At 48.7% G+C, this 20,774-nt stretch overlaps 1 protein-coding gene across 1 annotated transcript in view; it reads left to right on the top strand.

The window, feature by feature from the left end:
- LOC8039820 (lysosomal alpha-glucosidase-like) overlaps positions 1–20,774 on the top strand; it is a 146,242-nt gene that overhangs the window by 53,877 nt on the left and 71,591 nt on the right. The window contains exons 10-12 of the mRNA XM_040211016.1: positions 1,461–1,594; positions 6,678–6,829; positions 8,132–8,280. Of these exons, the coding sequence (XP_040066950.1) occupies positions 1,461–1,594; positions 6,678–6,829; positions 8,132–8,280 (435 nt within the window). The remainder of the gene's footprint in view (positions 1–1,460; positions 1,595–6,677; positions 6,830–8,131; positions 8,281–20,774) is intronic.

Here is a 20,774-nt window from a genome sequence, read left to right as displayed (position 1 = left end):
TCAAGACGCCATTGAATGGGCGGCTTCGTTTCCAGAGTGATTCGAGTGCGCTGGAACCCATATAATTAACCCGCTGTGACTGCTTTCTCGCGCCACTAAGAGATGGCGTAAGAAGCCTCGCGGTTGGTGCTCTGCGCGGGCTTTTTAAAACTTACCAAGCTATCTCGGGGGTGACGAAAATAATTTCTGGAGGAGGGGAACAAGAGGGACAAACGACAAACACACATCTCCAAAAACACAGCTAGGTGACTTGTGCGCGACCGAAAAAATCCGCCTGGTCCGGGTATCGAACCCGGGACCTCTCCATTCCAAGGATTATTTTCGTGATTCCTGTCCAGCTCGCTTGCATCTTTGAATTTAATTGCATTATAATCATATCTCGGGGCCTCTTCGTGTTACTCACCGCTAAGCCGCCTCGCACCACAGCGCTTCCAAAGACGTGGGATGCGAGCCTTAGGCCTGTAACGCTACGAAACGAAGAACCCGTTCAGCGCTTCCGGAGTAACGTGCCTGCAACAGTTGGTTCCTGCAAATTAGGTCGGTTGAGGAGATATCTTTCTAAAAATCTCGATGAACGCAGAACGAGACGCACTCCTAAAAATAAAGGAGCTCCATCAGCTATGGTCGTTGAGCGCGCTGCAAACGCCGGGAGCCATGCTTGTTACCGTTTGAAGCCGAAGCGGAAAGGCAATCTCGGGATAGATCTGAAAACAATAATGACTTCATCTATATTGCTTGTTTCTCGAACATACAAAAGCAAAATAAATGGACGATACGAATACTATTACGGCACGGAGAGGCAATTTTACAACGTACATTTCACACTATGATCTCTACAACCAATCAGAGGTGAGAAAATGTGCTTAGTTTTCTACGCTCGGGGTGAGGCCTTGAGCAGGACCTAAATTAAATCTGATGGCGCAAACATTACTCACGATATATTTTTTAATTAGCAAAAAACAAATTTTATGCCGTTAGAATTTGCTTTCTTTTAGTGTCATTTTAACAAACGAATGTGTATATATATTGGCACATAAAAATCTTATGTCATTATCTTTACAATATCAAAAATAGTATTGCGATAATATACTCCCCCGTCCGCCTACTGCTACTACTACTAATAGTTATGATATACCATTCTTAACGTTTATTTTGCTTTATTTATTCAAACGGGCATTAGGACAAAAAGCTGCGACTTCCGCTAAAAACGGAAAAATAATAAACTTTATTAGTTATAATGAAAAAAATATATATGTAAAATCGACTCTGGGTATAAAACAAACAAACATTCTATTTTACGCAAAACAAAACGATGCGACCCAAAATTCTAAACAAATATCCTATCCTACCTATAAAATGGTAACAAAAAAAAGCGAAACTACATACAAAGGAATTGACCACAAGAAGATCTAAAAGTGTAAAGGTAAGCCTTGTTTGTTGTTGTTGTTTTTACGTTTCAGTGCTCTGGCGGCAATTCGAGGAAAGCGGCCGTTCATTATTTCGCGGGCGTCATCGACGGGTATGGGTGCATGGTCGGGCCACTGGTCAGGAGACATTGCCTCGTCCTGGGGGGACATGCGGCTAACCATACCAAGTAAGTCAACAAGGAGAATAGAACGTGTTCTATCACTGAATATGTTTAAAGGCTATGCATCATGGGAAAATCACTACGCTTGAGTGTAATAAAAAAGTCGTGATACACAAGACAAGGCAAGATATAGTAACATAGCCCATAGTAGACAATGCATATCCGTAAAATGTATTAGAAGGCATAGTCACAATTAAGTATACGTAACCGTAATTAGTAGGGATTTCGCAAACGTTTTGTAGACCTGATGTTTGAAGATCAAACCAAGGGAATCTAAAGGTTCGAAGTGTTACTAACCTTCGAAATTTTTAGATTAAAACCTCCACAGTTATCAAACGTTCAATTGTTTAACACAAAATATTTTTTTTTGGTAAGAATATATATATTTTTTTTTTAATTTTTAGTGTTATTGCGTTTATACATTAGGCAATATTTGACAGTTGCAACTGGAGAAAATAAGTTTAAAAACTTCCAACTTTCAAACAAAAATTCGAAAATGTTTGAACTAAATTTACCCTCAAAGATTTACACTTTGCAGTCGAGTGAAAATTACGCTGAAACGTCAGTTAGCCGAGTTCGCATGTTCTTAACCTGACCGCGGCACGTCTAAGAGGCGCCGTCCATAAAGTTAGTGGTTTTTAAACGTATGTACCCTAATCTACTGAAGTAAGCAGCTGCTCAGAAAAGGCGCGCAGAAAGAGCGGAGCCGACGCGCGACAATGGACGCTATATCAGCCCTTTATTAGTTACCTCCTGGTAAATAGCACTTGAGTAGTTGAAAAATACTGAACAGATTCAAATGAAGTTTTTACCACCACCACCATTATCCTCATTCGCTCACTCGTTTTAAAGTCTGCAAGGCGCGCCACCACGCCCGCGCGCCGAGTTCCAATCCTACAGTGCCCCGCCGGGAAATGCGCGAAACCCGAGTGGGATTTCGACCGCCTTTCTGGCCTCCACTCTGACACTTCTTTCTCCTTTCACCGTGTTTGCGGCCACGAGGAGGAGGCTAGCGCAAGCGAACGCAGCTGGATTAAGTATGCCTCACTGGAGCCTGCGCGCTACCAGGCGACTATAGCCGCGTGGAGCTCTTTTCCTAATGACGATGTGTAGATCCCCATACCATCTGACCAAGTCGCTGGTTCTGAATAAATATAGATATGTCTTGCTTTAACGGATAAACCTGGAAAGCTCACGATAGCGCCTTGAATTCAACGTAACCGAAAGCAGATAGACATCCACGCAAAGAGGCATTATGAATCATAAGGCAACAGCAATGCCCAAACGACTGTACTTTCCAGTTTCATCAGAATGATCCAGACAAGTGTTTCTACGCATGAAAAAGTAGAAGTCTGGGTTGATTTTGTATTTTTGTCTGCTCTCGTAGCCACAAAGAACGTTCACAGATTTTCTGAAAACGGCAGCAGTGGCAGAGTTGGGCAGCTGCCAAGTTGATTTCGCTTCTCGGTCTAGCCTCGTCGCGGCGTTTACTCAAGGCACGCTTCAGCGTGTCCCTGAGTAGCGCCACGACGTTCTCAACGCGTAGCTCCCTTTAACTGTGTAGACCGAAGCGTCTACACACCGAGTTGCGTCCCAACTCGGCATGTCTGAGATGTCTTAAATGGTTGTGGGGTCTTTAATGGGAATATTTAATGATTTCAGACTACCTCCGTACCTAAGAAACATCTGCGAGTTTCCGCGTACGTCTAGTTAGCAACACTGGAATTAAGAATTCAATTTCAGTTTGGTGTGCGCGATGAATAAGGTGATCTCATAATTTCAGCCGGTGTGTTTTCAAAACACGGTGTATTTTATTTGCAAAGCATACCAAAGTTACCATTAACAACACCCATGACTGAGCGAACAATCTGAAGGAACGCAAATTATGAAGAACTTTCTTCATAAAAAGCAGTACTCTAAGTAATTAAAATATGGCAACCAACCAATTCCTAAACATGTAGGAGCCCTACGTTTCGAACCGACTCGGTTCTTCGTCAGGAGCGACTGTGGCCGTTGAGGAGCGGCGTTTTTCGATCTTTTTCTTCTCTCAGGGATGTGGCGCATTTCTCGATCTTCTTCTTTCACTGAATATGGCAAAGCCCGTTCACATACACTGTTGGTAAAGCCCCAAGGCACCTATTTATGTTGCCTGGCGTCGTTTGAATATGCCAGGACTCGATGAAAAGCCTATGTCGGTTGTTAGTCTCTGCGTCGATAATGCTGGTGTTGTCGATGTCAATCCGGTGGTCTTTGACTTCGCTTTGCTCAGCGACTGTGCTGCGCTCGTGGTTGAGCTTGCGGACGTCGTTTTTGTGTTGGCGTATTCTTTCATTAAAATTCTTTGTCTCGTCGATGTAAGTGGCTGGACAATCTGCACAAGGGATCAGCAACTCCAGCGACTTCGTGGAGCGCATCTCGAAATTGAAGGTGAACGCTGAGGAAAGCCTAGTCTCTTTTGACGTCATCTCACTTTTCACAAGTGTGCCGGTTCCCCTGGCAGTTATAGCTGCCAGGAAGGCTCTCGATAAAGACAAAGACCTGCACAACAGGACCGCCCTTAGTGTGGAGGAACTGTGCCGCCTCCTTGAGTTCTGCCTTAGCAACACCTACTTGAACGTCAAGGGAGAGTGTTTTAAACAGGCCAGCGGAACCGCCATGGGCGCATCTGTCTCCGTTACAACGGCTAACCTGTGCATGGAAGCCATTGAGGAAGAGGTCCTGCAGTCATTCGCCACTGCGCCCAAAATATTTGTGCGGTTTGTGGACGACTGCTTCTGCATCCTTCAAAGATCTGAAGTGGACAGATTCCTCTCACACCTCAACTCCATCGAACCGGCTATCCAATTCACAGCGGAACTTGAGAAAGACAATTCCTTGTTTTTTCTGGACGTACTCGTGAGAAAAGAAAAAGAAAAGTTGAAGTTTTCAGTCTATAGGAAGCCCACGCAGACTGGACAGTTATCTCCAATTTGATTCTATCACCCAGCCTGCCACAAAGCATCGGTGGTTAGGACACTGCTGTCTAGGACGAAGGCTATATGCTCCTCTGATGATGACAGAAGAAAGGAAGAAAAAACCGTCCGTGCTGATCTGAGAAAGAACGGATACACGAGCACCTTCATACAACGTGTTGCCCGTCGTCAAGCTCGCGATCAAAGACACCGGCAATCACAAGCCTCTACGCAGCCACGCTTAACCTCGCGCATCTGCGAGGTTGGGCGTGGCTGTGCAGATTGTCCTTGTGCAGATTGTCCAGCCACTTACATCGGCTAAAGACATCGGCGAGACAAAGAATTTTAATGAAAGAATGCGCCAACACAAAAACGACGTTTGCAAGCTCGACCACGAGCGCAGCGCAGTCGCTCAGCACTGCGAAGTCAAAGACCACCGAATTGACTTCGACAACACCAGCATTATCGACGCAGAGACTAACAGCCGACATAGGCTTTTCATCGAGTCCTGGCATATTCAAACGACGCCAGGCAACATAAATAGGTGCCTTGAGGCTTTACCAACAGTGTATGTGAACAGGCTTTGCCATATTCATGAAAGAAGAAGATCGAGAAATGCGCCACATCCCTGAGAGAAGAAAAAGAAGATCGAAAAACGCCGCTCCTCAACGGCCACAGTCGCCCCTGACGAAGAACCGAGTCGGTTCGAAACGTAGGGCTCCGACATGATTAGGAATTGGTGGGTTGCATATTTTAATTATTGTATTCCCCAACCAGAGAGATTTCTCTCAATTGTTTAGTTTCAAGTACTCTAAGTAGGAGTGTGAGTGTGTGCGTGTATGTGTGGGAGAGTTGGATACCAACCATGTTGATGAATCATACAGACACTATGTGGGCGAGTGAGTGGGTGTTTTTTAGACGGGCTTCCAATCATGCATGAGAAAACAAAGTATAGAAAAGTGACTTTACAATACAACTGCACGCTGTAAAAAGAACAAAAAGAGAAAAATATAACACGTTTTTACACTCTACACCTGCTTAGAAAGTATACGTGATAGTTGTATTTGAAAATACATAAACGTTTAACAAATAAGAGACTGATGAAAATTTATTACCCTAAGCCACATCTTTTCTTGCATTGGTTCTCAGATAATATGAGGCACATTGTACAAGTTACCCTGAAATCAAACATTTACTCCACGGCATCAACGTAAACAGACAGCAGTTTGTTTTCTATTGAGTCCTTTTTCTGGCCTATAATTGCTTATCATTCAATCCTATGGCCAGGTTGAACGCAAAAATCACCCATACTTATATTTCTCTAATGACATCACTTTCGACGATTAAAAAAAAGTCGCATTTATAAACAGCAGTGTATTCGCCAAGTTTTCTATAGAGCTCTTAAGGAAAGTTTGGTGGACGGCTGGACATACACTCTGCTTCACGTCAAGTCCCGACAGCAGCCCACGCTACGATAGAATGTAGCCAATCAATCGGCACCAAAAGCGCATCCTCACGGTACCCATCCCCCTTTGTCTACTTACTATAACCGACTAAACCAATCACTCACTGTGAATTCGTCGCGGTCCCGCGTTCTTTTTTCCTTCCACGATTTGTTTTAGCCGGCTATAGGGAATTCATAAGGACAACAAGCGCCGTGACGATGCACTTTTGCCGCTGATTGGTTGACTCCGTCAAATCGTAACGTCGTCTGCGTTACAACCTGGAGTGAAATGGAGCATAAAAAAGTCATAGAACAAAATGCGGCAATATAGTCACAATCGTAAAACTGATTACCAGCCGATTTTCTCCAGTTGTCACTGAAAGCTTAGAAACTCAGTGTACGGCTTATTACCTTCACGCTATTTGCAGTCTTATTGGTCCTTCGGCCTTCTCTATCGGCCGATGCAGCAACCTTAATGGCTACGGAGCCATAACGAGAGGCTCGAAACTAACCGAACCCTGCTTTGGTCTACGGCTGTCAGTGGCGAAAGTATTCCATCCCTTTTACCACCAAATTCATTACACGTCCTCTGTGATGGTTAAGTGCAAAGTTTTGTCCTGTAGTTGGACATTCGTAAGACTCAACTCGATGTTTTCCTCGGCATCACATGCTTCCTCGCACTCCTTTGTTTCAGACATGCTGAGCTTCGGCATGTACGGCATGCCACTGGTGGGTTCTGACATCTGCGGCTTCCGCGGCAACAGCTCTCTGGAACTCTGCGCTCGATGGCATGTCCTCGGGGCTTTCTACCCGTTCTCCAGAAACCATAACGATTACGATTGTGTGGTAGGTAGCGTGTCGACAGATAGTCTTCTTAACATCACTATAAGGGGGTATTACGAGACGCGAATAGTCTATGCGCAATCAATGCCGGACGCAATGTTGATGAAATTTTAACCAGTGTCGCTTTATGCGCTGGAACAGTGCTTCCTAGCGCAATCGAGTTTTTTCTTGCTAAGATAGGCTGCGCCAGCTAGAGTTGTCAGGAACATAAAGAGCATCGGCTGACAATCTGTTTTTATGCATAGCGGTATTTATGCAAATTCAGGCCGGTGCCGGCTATTACGATATCGACCCGTCGGACTGCCCAAATGGCCACAGTAGATACCGCCAGGGTGACTCTGGGAGAAAACAAATGCTCTATAAGCATGAGTTTATGCGTCCCAAATACTCCCCGGTCGCACTTACTGGGTTCTGTCGTCAAGGGGGCCACTTTCCATGCTCGTGAGTTTCAGCAACGCCAAAACCCAACGCCAGTAAGTAACTTGCTAGATGCCGTCTAATACGGAACGTGGCAGGCGCTGCTCATCAACATGGGGGTGCGTGGCTTAACAGAAGTGAAAAGGCCGTTCGCGAAACCGCCCTTTAGTATATTCGGCAGTTTCACAAAGCGCCCTATACAATTTAAGAAAAAAATGGTATACAGGGGCACACTCCTTGTCCCATATGTGACACCCCAAAACAACAATTCGACGTTCAGTCCACAGACGTCGAACCGACGATAACAACTTTCAAGAGCGGCTTGAAAGTCGACCAATACAACTTATTAAAATAGCTAAAGTACGTATTAAAGGCTATAGTGAAACAATCAAGGTTTTTCTGGCCCTGCTGAAGAATCTTAATGTTTATGTTTTGTAGTCTTTGTACGCTCAATAGCTATTTAGTGCGTTATATCTAACAGCTATCAAGCCGCTCGTAAACGTTAGCATCGCCAGCTCGACGTCAGTAAACTAAATGTCCAAATGTAGTTTTGGGGTGTTACATGTCGGACAAAGGGTGTACCCCTGTACACCTCCTATTTCTAAGAGTGTAGACTCTAGGCCAGGGAGTATTCACTGGCGGCCATAGCTGACTCCACGGCTGCATGAGCGCGAGCTGACGACAAGCTTCTACAGTATGTTTGCAACGTACATTTTACACTGTCAGGATTGCTGGTTTTACGATCTTAAAAGTGTGAAACCGTTCTGAGCATGCGCAGTAAACCCGCACTCAAGTATGTCGCCCAGTTAATACCCCCATATTTCAGTGAATGTTTGCTGAATTGTTTTACAAAACAACTGGTTCATATTATGAAATCTGCTATGACAGGACCAGGATCCTTACAGCATGGGGCCTCTGGTTATTGAGGCAGCTCGTACCAGTCTACGGATGCGCTACTCCCTCCTGCCGTACCTCTATACGCTGTTCTACAGGAGTCACGTCTTTGGTGAGACCGTCGCCAGGCCCCTCTTTTTTGAGTATGTATTGCTCTCTTTCATTTTCGCTGCATCAAAACTTTTCAAACACACGCACTGCACCACGGTGGAAGAACAGAATATGTCTGAAGAAATCCCCGATGGGCCTAACGCCAGCTATGAGGTCTGGAGCATGATTATTTCTGCTCATATCAAATGGAAATAAGAGCAAAGCTAAACTCTCAAGTCTTAGGATGTAGATTTAGGAATGTGATGACTAGGCTTCCACGGGCCTTTTGCTTTTACGGATCATTGAACTTGTCGCTCGGTACTAATAACCTTTGACATGAGATCAGAAATAGGAACCATAAGAGGGCTCCACCGAAGCAAGTCGTCGCCAATTTTGTCAGATTAGGTTCGGTCGCCCGAGGCGTGGTATTGAAAATGTGCGCATGTGTGCACGATTGCTCCATGGCAAGGAGGCGCCATTCAGACACCCGTTTTCTTCTACCGCGCTCCAGACTCTTAAAATTTCTCTTCGCCTATACTCTGCGGCACATCATCTGGGAGATGTAATCTACAGATCGCAGCAATTTTATGCTTTGTCATTCGGCTAAAGACGAGACTTAAAACATGTTTATAACAAGAAGAAATAGTCTGCGCTCTGGCACTGTCCGTGACGTTCTACAACATACCCAGTGCACCAACGCACACTGTATAATTTTCGCGCTATACCCCGCTTCGTTTCAAATCCGAGCGCTGACGATGCTACACCGTTCTCATTTTCGCGTATGAACAGTTGAATCTACGTCTTCCTAAAGATGTCTGACCACATTAGTGGCCTGAATTGAATTCACCAGGCTTTTTAAGGACAGAACTTCGCGTAAATAACATGACTTGCGGTGATTCATTCCGCTTGAACGCCACAGAATGAACTATAACGCCTGATTCACATGATACGATTCTGCTCGCTATTAGAGCGGTAGCTTAAAGGCCTGTTAAAATTGGGGTTGTATGGATATTTAGACAGCGTGTAGTTGGTCAGCCATTTTAAAGTTGCGACGAGTCACTTGCTGCAGATGAGCAAATTAGCGAGTGCAGTACAACTGCTAGGCTGGGATAGGGTGCCTCAATGTCCTTCTGTTTAGGGTGATGCCACCCTTTGTAGTACCCGATGCCGACAGCACGCGCTCACGGGGAAAATACAAAGAAATCAACGAAAACAAAATGTCGCTATAATACAGTCAACGCCACAAACACGTGCAGGGCCACGCTCTTTCACGCGCTTCTGAACAAAAAACAAAAATAAACGTGTGGGACAAAATGGCGAGATGCCACCACCCTAAGCAAAGCGCACATGAAGCCACCCTAGGCTGGGGCTTTTAACCTAGGGTGCCTCAATGTCCTTCTGTTTAGGGTGATGCCACCCTTTGTAGTACCACATGCCGACAGCACGCGCTCACGGGCAAAATACAAAGAAATCGACGAAAACAAAATGTCGCCGTAGCACAGTCAGCGCCACGAGCGCGTGCAGGGACACGTTCTTTCGCGCGCTTCTGAACAAAAAATAGAAATAAAAGTGTGAGACAAAATGGCCAGATGTCTCCACCCTAAGCAAAGCGCGCATGAAGGCACCCTATTTTAACCTGCACAACGCAGTAGTGATACACGACCGCACACCGGTAAGATGCTCATCCAGATCTAAACAAGCAGGGGTGGGGATTTAATCCAGGATCCCTGCGATCAGCAGCGTGAGCTTTCGCTCGAAGTGCTCCGAGCTGGTGTGTGCTAGCCCGCATGGCCACCGATCCACACAAAGAGCGGAGCGCTACAAACATAATGCTGATACCATTCTAAGCGCGCGCTGACGAGAGCGTTCAGCAGCTTTGTATCGCACCGTCAGAACTGTTGCTCATGGCGGATGATAAGTGGCTGACGACACTTGGGCAGCGCTACATCAGCGCTTCGCTGCATGTAAGAACCGGTCTTTAAAGTCCCAAACACGCTTAAGGTCGCGTAATCAATCTCACGAAACGCCCATGGCTGAAGTGCTCGTGGCTGAAGCGATGGTGGCTGAAGCGTATTAAAACCGTTTATACTGAGAGAGTTTGGTCTTCTTAAGAAGATTTTGTCAGTCTGGCAACGAAAGCAGCCCAGTCTGACAACCCGGGCGAGGACTACTTCTTTCCGCCATTTGGTGGTTCTGACTTAGAGGAATTGAATGCGATTTCTCAGAAGTAAAGAAAAAAAAGGAGTAACGCCATTTTGTGTTAACGCGAAATTTGCTGTTTCTAGCGGGCAACAAGCCCCGCACATTGGCAAAACTCTCGGTATAAGCGGCTCTGAAGTGAATGTGACTGAAACGCCGGTCGCTTAAGCGCCCGTGGCTCTAGCGCCCTTTACTGAAGCGCCAGCCGCGCAAGCTGATAAGCTTCGGTCGCGGAAACCCCGGTAGCATAAGCGCCGGTCGCGCAAGCTAAGGTCACGTAAGCACGTATGCGCCGGTCGCGTAAGCGCTTAAACCCACATAGCTGAAGCGGACGTGACCTGACGTCTGTACCTACTGAAAAACCCAGTGTAATTTTTCGTTTCCTCCATTATGGAACTAGAAATTTATTTCAATTCTACCCGGATTACAAGTTTTCAGACACTATTGCTTTGTCAGCAATGTGGATTTCAGCTTACCCAAAATATAATTCCCGTTTCATGATCCAGAGAATGAAGTTATCTGAGTTTTTGGTAGGGTTGACGCCGTCCTCAACGTCATCCTCAAGATCGTCCTTGAGATCGCCCTAGAAGTTATCCTGAAGGTCGCCCTAGGCGTCGTCCTTGTCGACGTTTCTAGGATGTCATCCTCGACGTCGTCCTAGACGTCTTCATTTTCGGGTCGTCCTAGAAATCCTCCTTGACCTTTAGGACGTCCTGAATGTCGTCCTTAGAGGTTGCCCTTGAGGTCGTCCTAGACGACGTATTTCAATGTGTGCACGGCATTTTACGACAAGTTTATCATCATACAATTTACTTTAATAATTGTTTTCACTAACGGCGTTCCTACAGTTGGTACCGCATCTGATTGCGTTTGATCAAATGAATGTGCCTGTAATTTTATTTTATTAGCGACGCCGCTTTGGCTGCAAAAGCGTGGACAGTAGCTGGGATGCACGATGTCGATAGTGAAAATTGCAAGCAGAATCGGACCAAGTGAATCAGGCATAACAGGTCGGTGACGACTACTGGTAGCACTTATCAACATCTGCTTGTATCTCCTATTTACGCCTAGCCTAATTACCCCAAACAACCGTCAAATTAAAATGTTTTTTAAGCGTACACTTTGTTCTTATCGCAATGCTTGGGCTTCTCGCCACTGTCGTTTAAACGAGCAGTCGACAGTTTGAACGATCCAACTGCCGTTTGAACGTTAAGACACTCTGAACTTGGTCCTCGGGTGGTCCGGACAACTTGAAGGTCTCCCCGCGTCCATGTTGTAAAAAAAAAAAAAAAAAATCTGACGACCGTAAGTATTCGTCAATTTAACCTGAAAGGCTTCCCGTACAAGCAATCTTGTTCCGGCGGTGTCTGGCTTACCATTTTCACGGCACCTATCCACAATCTTGGAAGATCCGAGCGGGCAAAAAAATGCCTGACACATGTATCTTCACACAATTCCCGGCTGTTTTGGCACAGCCCCAGTCGCGGCGTTTCGAAGAGAAGGCAGCTTTCGCAGTGTTTTCTTTCAAAACAACAAAGGAATGCCCTTCCCGTACGCTGACACCCGCCCTCACACCCAGGCCGGAAGTGCGTACGAAGCGGCAACACCGCGGCGTGATGTAACGGAGTTAAGTTAGAGCATATATAAGCGCCATATTGCCGCGCGCAGGGCCGAGCAAGCAACGCTCGATCACGGAATACCAGAAGACTACCGTTTATTCTTACTCGGGGCGTAACTTTCATCATTACGTCTTAGTGTCTTGTTCTAGCAAGTGCCTCCTCATTCTCACCCCGAGCGCGCGACGCTCGAAGCTTTTTTGCCAAATTTTCGAGATAGTCACGCTCACTAGATAAGAAGCTGCGCGGGACCTCGTCGAGTCAGTCTTGCTCTCGCTCGCTGTTACGCCTCCAAATAGCCGTACCCTTTTCTGTTGCCTCAACGCTCGTTCTTTATTTTGTTTGGCACGAATTCGTCTATTAAACCTCTATCTTCAGTTCACTGTTTATACTTCTGTCGCCTTGATTCGTGGCATTTCTGGTAGATGTGCGGGGTAACGCAATCCCTGAAACGTACCCCTCCGAGGCCTCGCTGCCCAAGCCCAGTCCAAGGCTGAAGGACACCGTTCGTGGAAACGACTGAGACGCGTGGAAGTCGCCTTGCTCAAGGTTTGCCGCCCGAATTTTTTCTACTGCCGAAGTAGTCACCCCCCCCCCCCCCCCCCAAGTAGACGAAGCTGACGATGAGAAACGACACGTCGCAGACTCCCGCAATTGGATCCCTGTCGTTTACCTGGCCGTCGCCCCGCAAACCGACGACTGGGTTCAGCACTACGAAAGCTTGGCACCCCACAACGGATGGACAGCTGAACAGTGCCTCAAAAAACCCTACTTTTTCGTAGAGGGAACTGGGAGGCACTAGTTTGAGAACCATGAGGCTTCTCTTCCATCATCGGATACTTCCGACGCCAAACTCAAGAGGACTTTCACGAAGAAGCAATGACGACAGCGAGCGGAAGACCTCCTGCAAGTAAGGACTCAAGGCCTCAACGAAATGGTCACCAGCTTTGTTGAAGACGTCCTTCGCCTTAGCAGCCGCGACGATCCTCAGGCCACCTAGGAGACAAGGCTGTGCGTTCTGATGAGAGGCGTGAAGAACGACATCTTCGGCGGCCCTGTTCGCAACCCACCAGCCACTGTCGACGAATTCGTTGCCGAAGCAACGAATATCGAGCACGCACTGCCGGCACGTGAGAACCACTACAACTGACTCGCCAGCACTCCTGTTGCATCGACTCTGGAATTCCCCGATTCGACCATGGCAGCATCAGCGCTGACAACCTATGGAAAATTGTTCGCCACATCGTCAGGGAACAGCACGAGAACATTCTACCTGCTGCTCCTTGCCCCGCCTCGATTTCTATTGCCCAGTTCGCCCAAGATGAGGGTCATCATACTTATCAATTTGAGGCTTCCACCGACGTTACACCTCCTGAGAAAGCGGAAATGATCTAAGGCGCAGTTGCCTGACGACCGCCGCTCCATGCTCGCCAGTATACTGCGCCACCGCGACGCGTGCCCCCCGCACCGCAGAACGTCCGCCCGAAGCAACTTTCGCTAAGGAAGAGGGACGTCTGGAGTACGGCCGGCCGACGTCCGTGGTGTTACCACCGCTGGGAAGCCGACCATGTGTACCGCCGATGCCCCTACCGACAACGTGCGCTGCGCGGATTCCACCCGAACGACCCGCGAGCACGAGACATCGACGAGTACCTCCACCGTCAACCGTCTCCTGCGCCCGCTACACCGCGAGTAGGCCGCTCGCCTTCACCCCGACGTCCTGCATTGCCTGCCCACAGGTCCCGCCGAGAAAGACTGTCTCCCATGTCCCACCGGGCAAACTAAGTGCGGCAATACCGGCAGTTGGTATTGCCGAGGACAAACAATGCCAATATCCTCCACAACGGTCGAGGGGCTCTCACACTAGCGACGAGACGCACCGGAACGACGAGTCTGCGACGTTGTCGAATATCCTAGACGTTACTATCGTCGACCAAGACGCGAAGGCACTCGTCGACACCTGAGCAAATATTTCGTTTTGAATGGGAAGCTCTCTCGCCGCCTTCGGAAGGTAATTACGCCATGGGATCGCCTAAAATTACCAACCGCCGATGGAAATCTCATCACACCAGTGGGGTGTGATGAGGTGTCCATCCCCGTGGTTTATCCTCATGCACTGCGGACGTGGATAACCACGGGGAGACCTGTCTTGTGAAATTCTTCGTCCTCAAGGACTGTTCGAGAGACGTCATCTTTGGCATGGACTTCCTGTGTGAGTACTATGCCGTGATCGACCTTGCAGCAAACAGGTTGACGCTACGAAAGCCCGTTCTTACTCCGGAGGGATCCTAAACGACGCCAGCCGCCGTCCGAGTCATTGTGGACCACGTAAACCTGCCGCTGGGGTCGAGCGTTCTTATGCCCGTCGTGACCGATGCAGTCGCCTGGGATTGAGCTCTTCTGGAAGCCCATGTCCCCTGCTCCTCGGAAGAGTAGTAGGCGTCGCGAGGGACGTAACAGTGCTGCAGGATGGATGCACTGTGGTCCTCGCTACGAACTTCGGACAGAGGTCAAGCACTTCAGAAAACATGCCGGAGTAGGACCCGTCGAAGAGCTCTGGTACGACGCTGAAATCGCCGCGATCTCCGCCGGGTTCTCGCCATGTCAGCCGTCCAGTACACTGTCAACGCAGCTCGACGTTAACCCCAATTCAGTGCCACAAAACGAAGACAGCCCAGAGACCTCCTTGCCGAACTCTGACTGCTTTTCGACGGTGTAGAAAGTGCGCCAAAAAACAGCTGCGAAACGTTTCATTGTTACCAATGACGATGTGGTCCATGTTAATCGGCCGCCGTACCTCTTTTCCCCAAAGGATAGAGAGGCTATTCATGAACAAGTGCTAGAGATTCTCAACCACGGCATCATTCAGCCTTTAAGCAGCCCGTGGGCCTCTCTAGTCGTACTGCTGAAGGAGAAGGACGGAACGCTTCGATTCTGCCTAGACTACCGCCGCCTCAAAGCGGTTACAAAGGAAGACGTGTATACGTTCCCCCCATCGACGACACGCTGGGCTGGCAGCAGCAGTCCCGATACCTCTCGTCGATGGACCTGAACAGTGGCTACTCGCAGATTGATTTCGAGGAAAGGGACCAAGAGAAGATTGCTTTCGTCACGCCGAATGAACTGTACGAGTACAATGTGATGCATACGGATTCTGCACGGCGACAGCAACTTTTTAGCATGCCATGGACGCCGTACTGGGAGGCCCCAAATGGCAGAGGTTTCTCGTTTAACTTGACGACGTCGTGGTATTCTCGGCCAACTTCGACAAATATTCGCGACGCCTTTGGGCCGTTCTTCAGGCAATCAGGACCGCCGGACTCACCCTCGAACCAACGAAGTGCCGGTTCGCCTGTGGCGAACTGAAGTTCTTAAGTCACGTTGTGAGCAATGAACTTGTTCGTCCTGACCCTGAGAAGAATCGCGCCGTAGCGGCATTTCCACCGCCCACCGACAAGAACAACAGGTATTCGTCGAGCTGAAGCGACAGCTCCATTCGCCACCCATTCTTGGCCACTTCGACCAGTCAGCCGAAACAGAACTTCACACGGGCGCCAGCAATACAGGACTCCGCGCAGTAGTAGTCCAACAACAGGAGGGGACAGAGCGCCTAATCCCCAACGCTAGTCGGATGCCGTCGCACGCGGAACGACATTACTTGACGACCGAGAAGAAATGCGTTGCCGTCCTCTGGGTCATCACGAAATTCCGCTTATGTTTATGCGGAAGCCCTATTCGGGTGGTCACCTAGCACCACTCGCTATGCTGACTAGCGTGCCTGAACGACCCATCGGGTCGCTTCGCTCGGTGGAGCCTATGACTGCAGGAGTAAGACTTGACCGTTGTCTTCAAGTCCGGCAGAAAACACACCAACACCAACTGCCTGTCCAGAGCTTCCGTCGTTGTGTGTAGCTGTGCCACAGACAACGACGGCGATCATTTTCTTTGCGCAGTGATCGTTAACTGTATGGCACCGCTCCAGCGGGACGATGCTGAGCTGCGAGCACTGATCAACCACTTGGAGGGACGAGGGAGTACGATTCCCCGAGCCTTCTCACGTGAACTGCCAAGATTCACCGTGCGGAGAGGTATTCTCTACAAAACGAACTTTGGGGACAGCCACTCGACTTGGCTCGTGATAATTTCTACTGGTCACCGAGAAGAGATCTTCCAAGCCTACAACGACGACCGGACATTGGGTCGCCTTGGCTACAGCAGGACTCTCGCAAAGATCCGAGAGAAGCTCAACTGGCCCAAGCTCCCGAAGACGGTGCACGTCGACACACGATCGTGCCATAAGTGCAAGCGACCAAAGAAACCGCCGGCAAAGCCGGCAGTCCTCCTGCAGCCGATCGCGCCCCCGACTGCACCGTTCTAACACAATGGAATGGATCTACAGGGACATTTCGCACCGTCGACGAGGGGAAGCCTTTGGTTAATTGTAGCAACTCATTATCTCACCCTTGACGCCGAGACAAAAAGCACTCCCCTCGGCAACCGCCGTGGAAGTAGCCAAGTTCTTACTTGACTCTATCGTCCTCCGACACGACGCTCCCCAAAGTCCTGATTACGGACCGAGGCTAATGGTTCACGGCGCAACTGACAAAAGGAATACTCCGCCTGAGCCGCACCGGCAACCGCAGAACCACGGAATACCACCCGCAGACCAACGGGCTGACGGAGCGACTAAACATAGCCATCGCCTTCAGGATATAGATGTACGTGGACGTGAAGAAAAAAGACGTGAGATGAAGTGTTGCCCAACGTCACGTTTGCGTACAACACGGTGGTTCAAGAAACCACTGGGACTACGCCGTTTAAGCTGGTGCATGGCAGAAAGGTGGTGACGATGCTCGACGCCATGCTGCCCCACGACATGATGGACGACGGAACCGACGACGCCCAGCTGGTCACAAAACGGGCGGTAGAGGTACTTCCTCTAGCCCGCTTTCGGATAAAGTACCAACAACGTGTCGACGCTGGCCGGTGCAACCTTCGCCGCAGCGACGTGAAGTTCCAGCCCGAAGACAGGGTGTGGTGTGGACGCCCATTGACCTCCTCGGCCACAGCGGGAAAGTGTTAAAACGCTACTTAGGACCCTACTAGGTAATTCGCCGCTTGGAGACTGTAACTACGAGGTACTCGCCGGTGGAAGCCAACCAACAAGACGCTGCCAGCCGGGACCCGAAGTGGTCCACGTAGTTTGACTCAAACCTTTCTACGCTTGTTGGGATTATGACACTGCATGTTAATTTCGTCTCACCGTAAATATTTTGGCCATTTTTGTTTTCCTTTCGCGTTGCATCCCGACGATGTGCTTTGAAAGGGTGGAATAATGCCGCGCGCAGGGGCCGGACAAGGAACGCTCGGTCAGAATTTCTAGAGGACTCGCTTTCATTCTTAATCGGGGCGTAACTTTTTCCATTTCGTCTGAGTTTCTTGTTTTCGAAAGCGCCCATTCATTCTCGCCCCGAGGGCTCGACGCTCAATGCTTCTTTGCCAAATTTTTGAGACAGCACGTCATGCACGCAAGATAAAAAGCTTCGCTGGACCTTGTCGAGTCAGTCTCGCTCGCGCTTGCTGTTAGGCTGCCAAATCGACGCACGCTTTTATGCTGCCTCGACGCTCGTTCTTTATTTTGTTTTGGAAAGTTCGCCGATTAATCCTTTATTTTTAGTTCATTGTTCATCCTTTCATCGCCTTAATTCGTGACAATATTGAGAAAACACATTACGTTCATGCAGAATTTACATATAAATATACCTTATCTTCGTTACAAAAAGAAAAAAAAAATGGCCCGCAGGGGGCACCTGCGAAAGCAGGTGTTTCGTGAGTGGCGTCACCACGAAGCCCGAGCCATGCGGGTTCGTCCGCCCACGTAAGGCTGTGGGAGGCTTTCCCGTGTCCGGGGAAAAAATCCTCCTGGTGGTTGAGCCAGGCCCGGGCTAGGTTTGGACTCCTCGGGGCCTCCCGGTGAGTCAATACACCACTTCGGCCCCCACTTCCCGTAGACGGGTGTCCTGGCTTGGTCCGACCAGGTTGATTCAGTCAGTCGCGTCTTCTTCTACTATCCCCTCCCTTCTTTCACCGTTGTCTTCTCCTTCTTATCATTCTTCTCATTTCTCTTTGTTCCTTTTTCGACTCCTTAGACGGCAAGGACTAACCTTGGGTGGCGACCGACCCCTTGTCCATAACCACACTTGGATATAGTACCTGGGCAGGGCTAATAGCGTAATATCTCCAGCAAAGCCCTTTTTGTTGTGGTCCGTTACGTATTCCCTCGTTGCGCTCCGTGGTGGGCGGCACACCACATGTTCGGAACACTTTCAGCCTCTTATGGCTGCCCCTCCTCCTCCTCCTAATCTCAGCTCACGGCAGCCCTGGAAAAGGCGCTGCCTTGAGCACAAAACCCATAGAAAAAGGCCCTCCTGGTGAAAACATTAGCAAGTTCTTTGTTGTTCATTTTTAGATGAACGAAAACCCATTGCAAAGATATCTCCTTTCGTTGTATCGAAGGTCCTGGAACATCTTATCGGGTTCTCTTGTAAGGCCAAGAAACTTCACTCTGGAGACCTTCTCAGTGAGGAGGTCTCCAGCGTGCTATGGAGTACAAGACTTTAGAGCGAAGCATTACGCAAGGTCATAAAACATCGTCGATGTGGCAGTGTCGGTGAGTCCTCAGCGTGCACTCAACACCATCTGTGGAGTTCTCTCCGAGGACAACATTCCAGAAATGAGTGAAGAAGAACTCATTGAAGAACTTAAAGACGCTGGTGTTGTCGCTGTAAAACGCATTGTGTTCCTTAAAGATGACAGAGAAACCACATTAAGGCACATTATCCTCACCTTTGAGAAACATGCACTCCCCGCAACAGTTAAAGCAGACAACCTGAACTGACGCATTCGTTCCTAAATCCCCAACCCGCAACAATGTTTCCGCTGCCAACAATTTGGCCAGGGATCACGGAATTGCAAAGGAAATGAGTCTTGTGCTAAGTGCGGAGGGCAGGATCACGTCGCTGCCATCTGCGACGGGGTGGCCCGCTGCCGTACCTGCGGTGGACCTCACCCAGCCTACTCCCACACCTGTCCTCTGTGGCAACAAGAAAAATATTTTTTTTTTCACTGAAAGCCAAGGAAAATATGTCGTACCCAGAGGCTAAAAAAAGGTTGTTGTTCATGTCGAAGGGAGGCTACGCGAAAGTGGTGCGCAGCGGCCCTGCACTATGCTTGGAGTCGAGGGCCACCAAGGTCTCCCCAGAGATTCGGGCGGAGTCCCCAATGCCCCAACCCCAGAACACAGGCAGCAGCCCCCTCAAACACCCCGAGGGAGCACGCACGCTGCCCCCTTACAGAGTGGGACGGCGGCAGCCATGCCCACTGTCTCTCCTGGGCCCTCCCCAAGGGAGAAGGAACGAAGCTCTCGCTTCAACTTACTTGAGAAGGGCTCTTGTTCTAGGGAGCGGCGTGACTCTCGCACCGCCCCTGGCTCTAAGGGAGCGGAACCGATGGAGTAAGACGATTCGCCCAGATCCTTAACAACCCACGTGGCATTGACCACATCCCTATCGGTCTCATCCCCATAGAGCCCCCAACTATTCTCCCCTGCTGTTCTTCTCAATAGAAACGTTTTAGAGCAAACTTGGTTGGAGCAAACAAAAAGGTTTGCTTCAGCCAAGGTTGTGTAGGACAGGGTAAGGCGAATGGATGGTGAATACTCGCACTTTTCAATCACCCTGCTGTCAGCCGACGATGGAGAGGCGTTCTCATCTCCGCAGGAGCAGGCCGATGCACTGGGTAGACATTTCGTGCAGTTCTCCGGCTCTGGAAATCATACGCAAAACTTTTTTTACGCTTTAAAACCAAATCTGAGAAGGTCCCAATCCGCCGATCTGATAGCTCTGCCGAAGAATATCACCGGCCTTTTACTCTCATTGAGCTGTGTCGAATCATTGCCATACCAATAGCCACATCCGCTGGGGTTGATGGCATTCATTACACTATGATTTCCCATCTACCTAAAGTATTCCTTGTCATTCTCCTCCAGTTTTTCAGTAGAATGGGGGAAGAGGAGAAGCTGCCGGGTGTGTGCAAGAAGGGCTAGAGTCATCCCTATCTTCAAACCGGGAAAGGACAGAAGTAAACCCTTAAGCAGCAGGCCTATAGCCCTGACTAGCTGCCTGGGTAAGACATTCGAGCGGCTGGTTAACAATTCTCTTATCTTCATTCTGGAACAAAACTCCCTTTTAAGCAATTTACAGTGGGGCTTTCGTGCTGCCAGGTCCACTGCTGATTACCTCGTACGATTGGAAATGGCCACCCAGAGGCCTTTATAAACAAGCAGTTTTGCCTTTCAGTATTTATTGACCTTGAAAAGGCTTACGATACCACTTAGTGGTATGGTATCCTCCAGGACCTTATGAAGATGATACTCGGTGGCAATATGTTTAATTGCATCGAAGATTTTCTGTGGAATTGAGGCCTTTACGCGCGATTGGGAACAACCCTTACGTCATCTTTCATACAGGAGAATTATGTCTCACAAGGATGTGTCCTGAACGTTACCTTTTTTCTTATTGAAATCAACTCCCAGTCTCGAGCGATATCGCCTTCTGTCTTCTACTCGCTTTATGTTGGCGACGTGCAGGTTTGCTTTTCGTCTTGTAATTCAGCTATCTGCGAGCGCAAAATTCAAGTAACCATTAATAAAATTAGTAAATGGGCTGATGAAA

The sequence above is a fragment of the Ixodes scapularis genome, unplaced genomic scaffold (genome assembly GCF_016920785.2).
Source record: "Ixodes scapularis isolate PalLabHiFi unplaced genomic scaffold, ASM1692078v2 PGA_scaffold7__128_contigs__length_106722199, whole genome shotgun sequence".
Taxonomy (NCBI): Eukaryota; Metazoa; Arthropoda; class Arachnida; order Ixodida; family Ixodidae; genus Ixodes; species Ixodes scapularis.
This window is presented reverse-complemented; position numbering and strand designations above follow the sequence as displayed.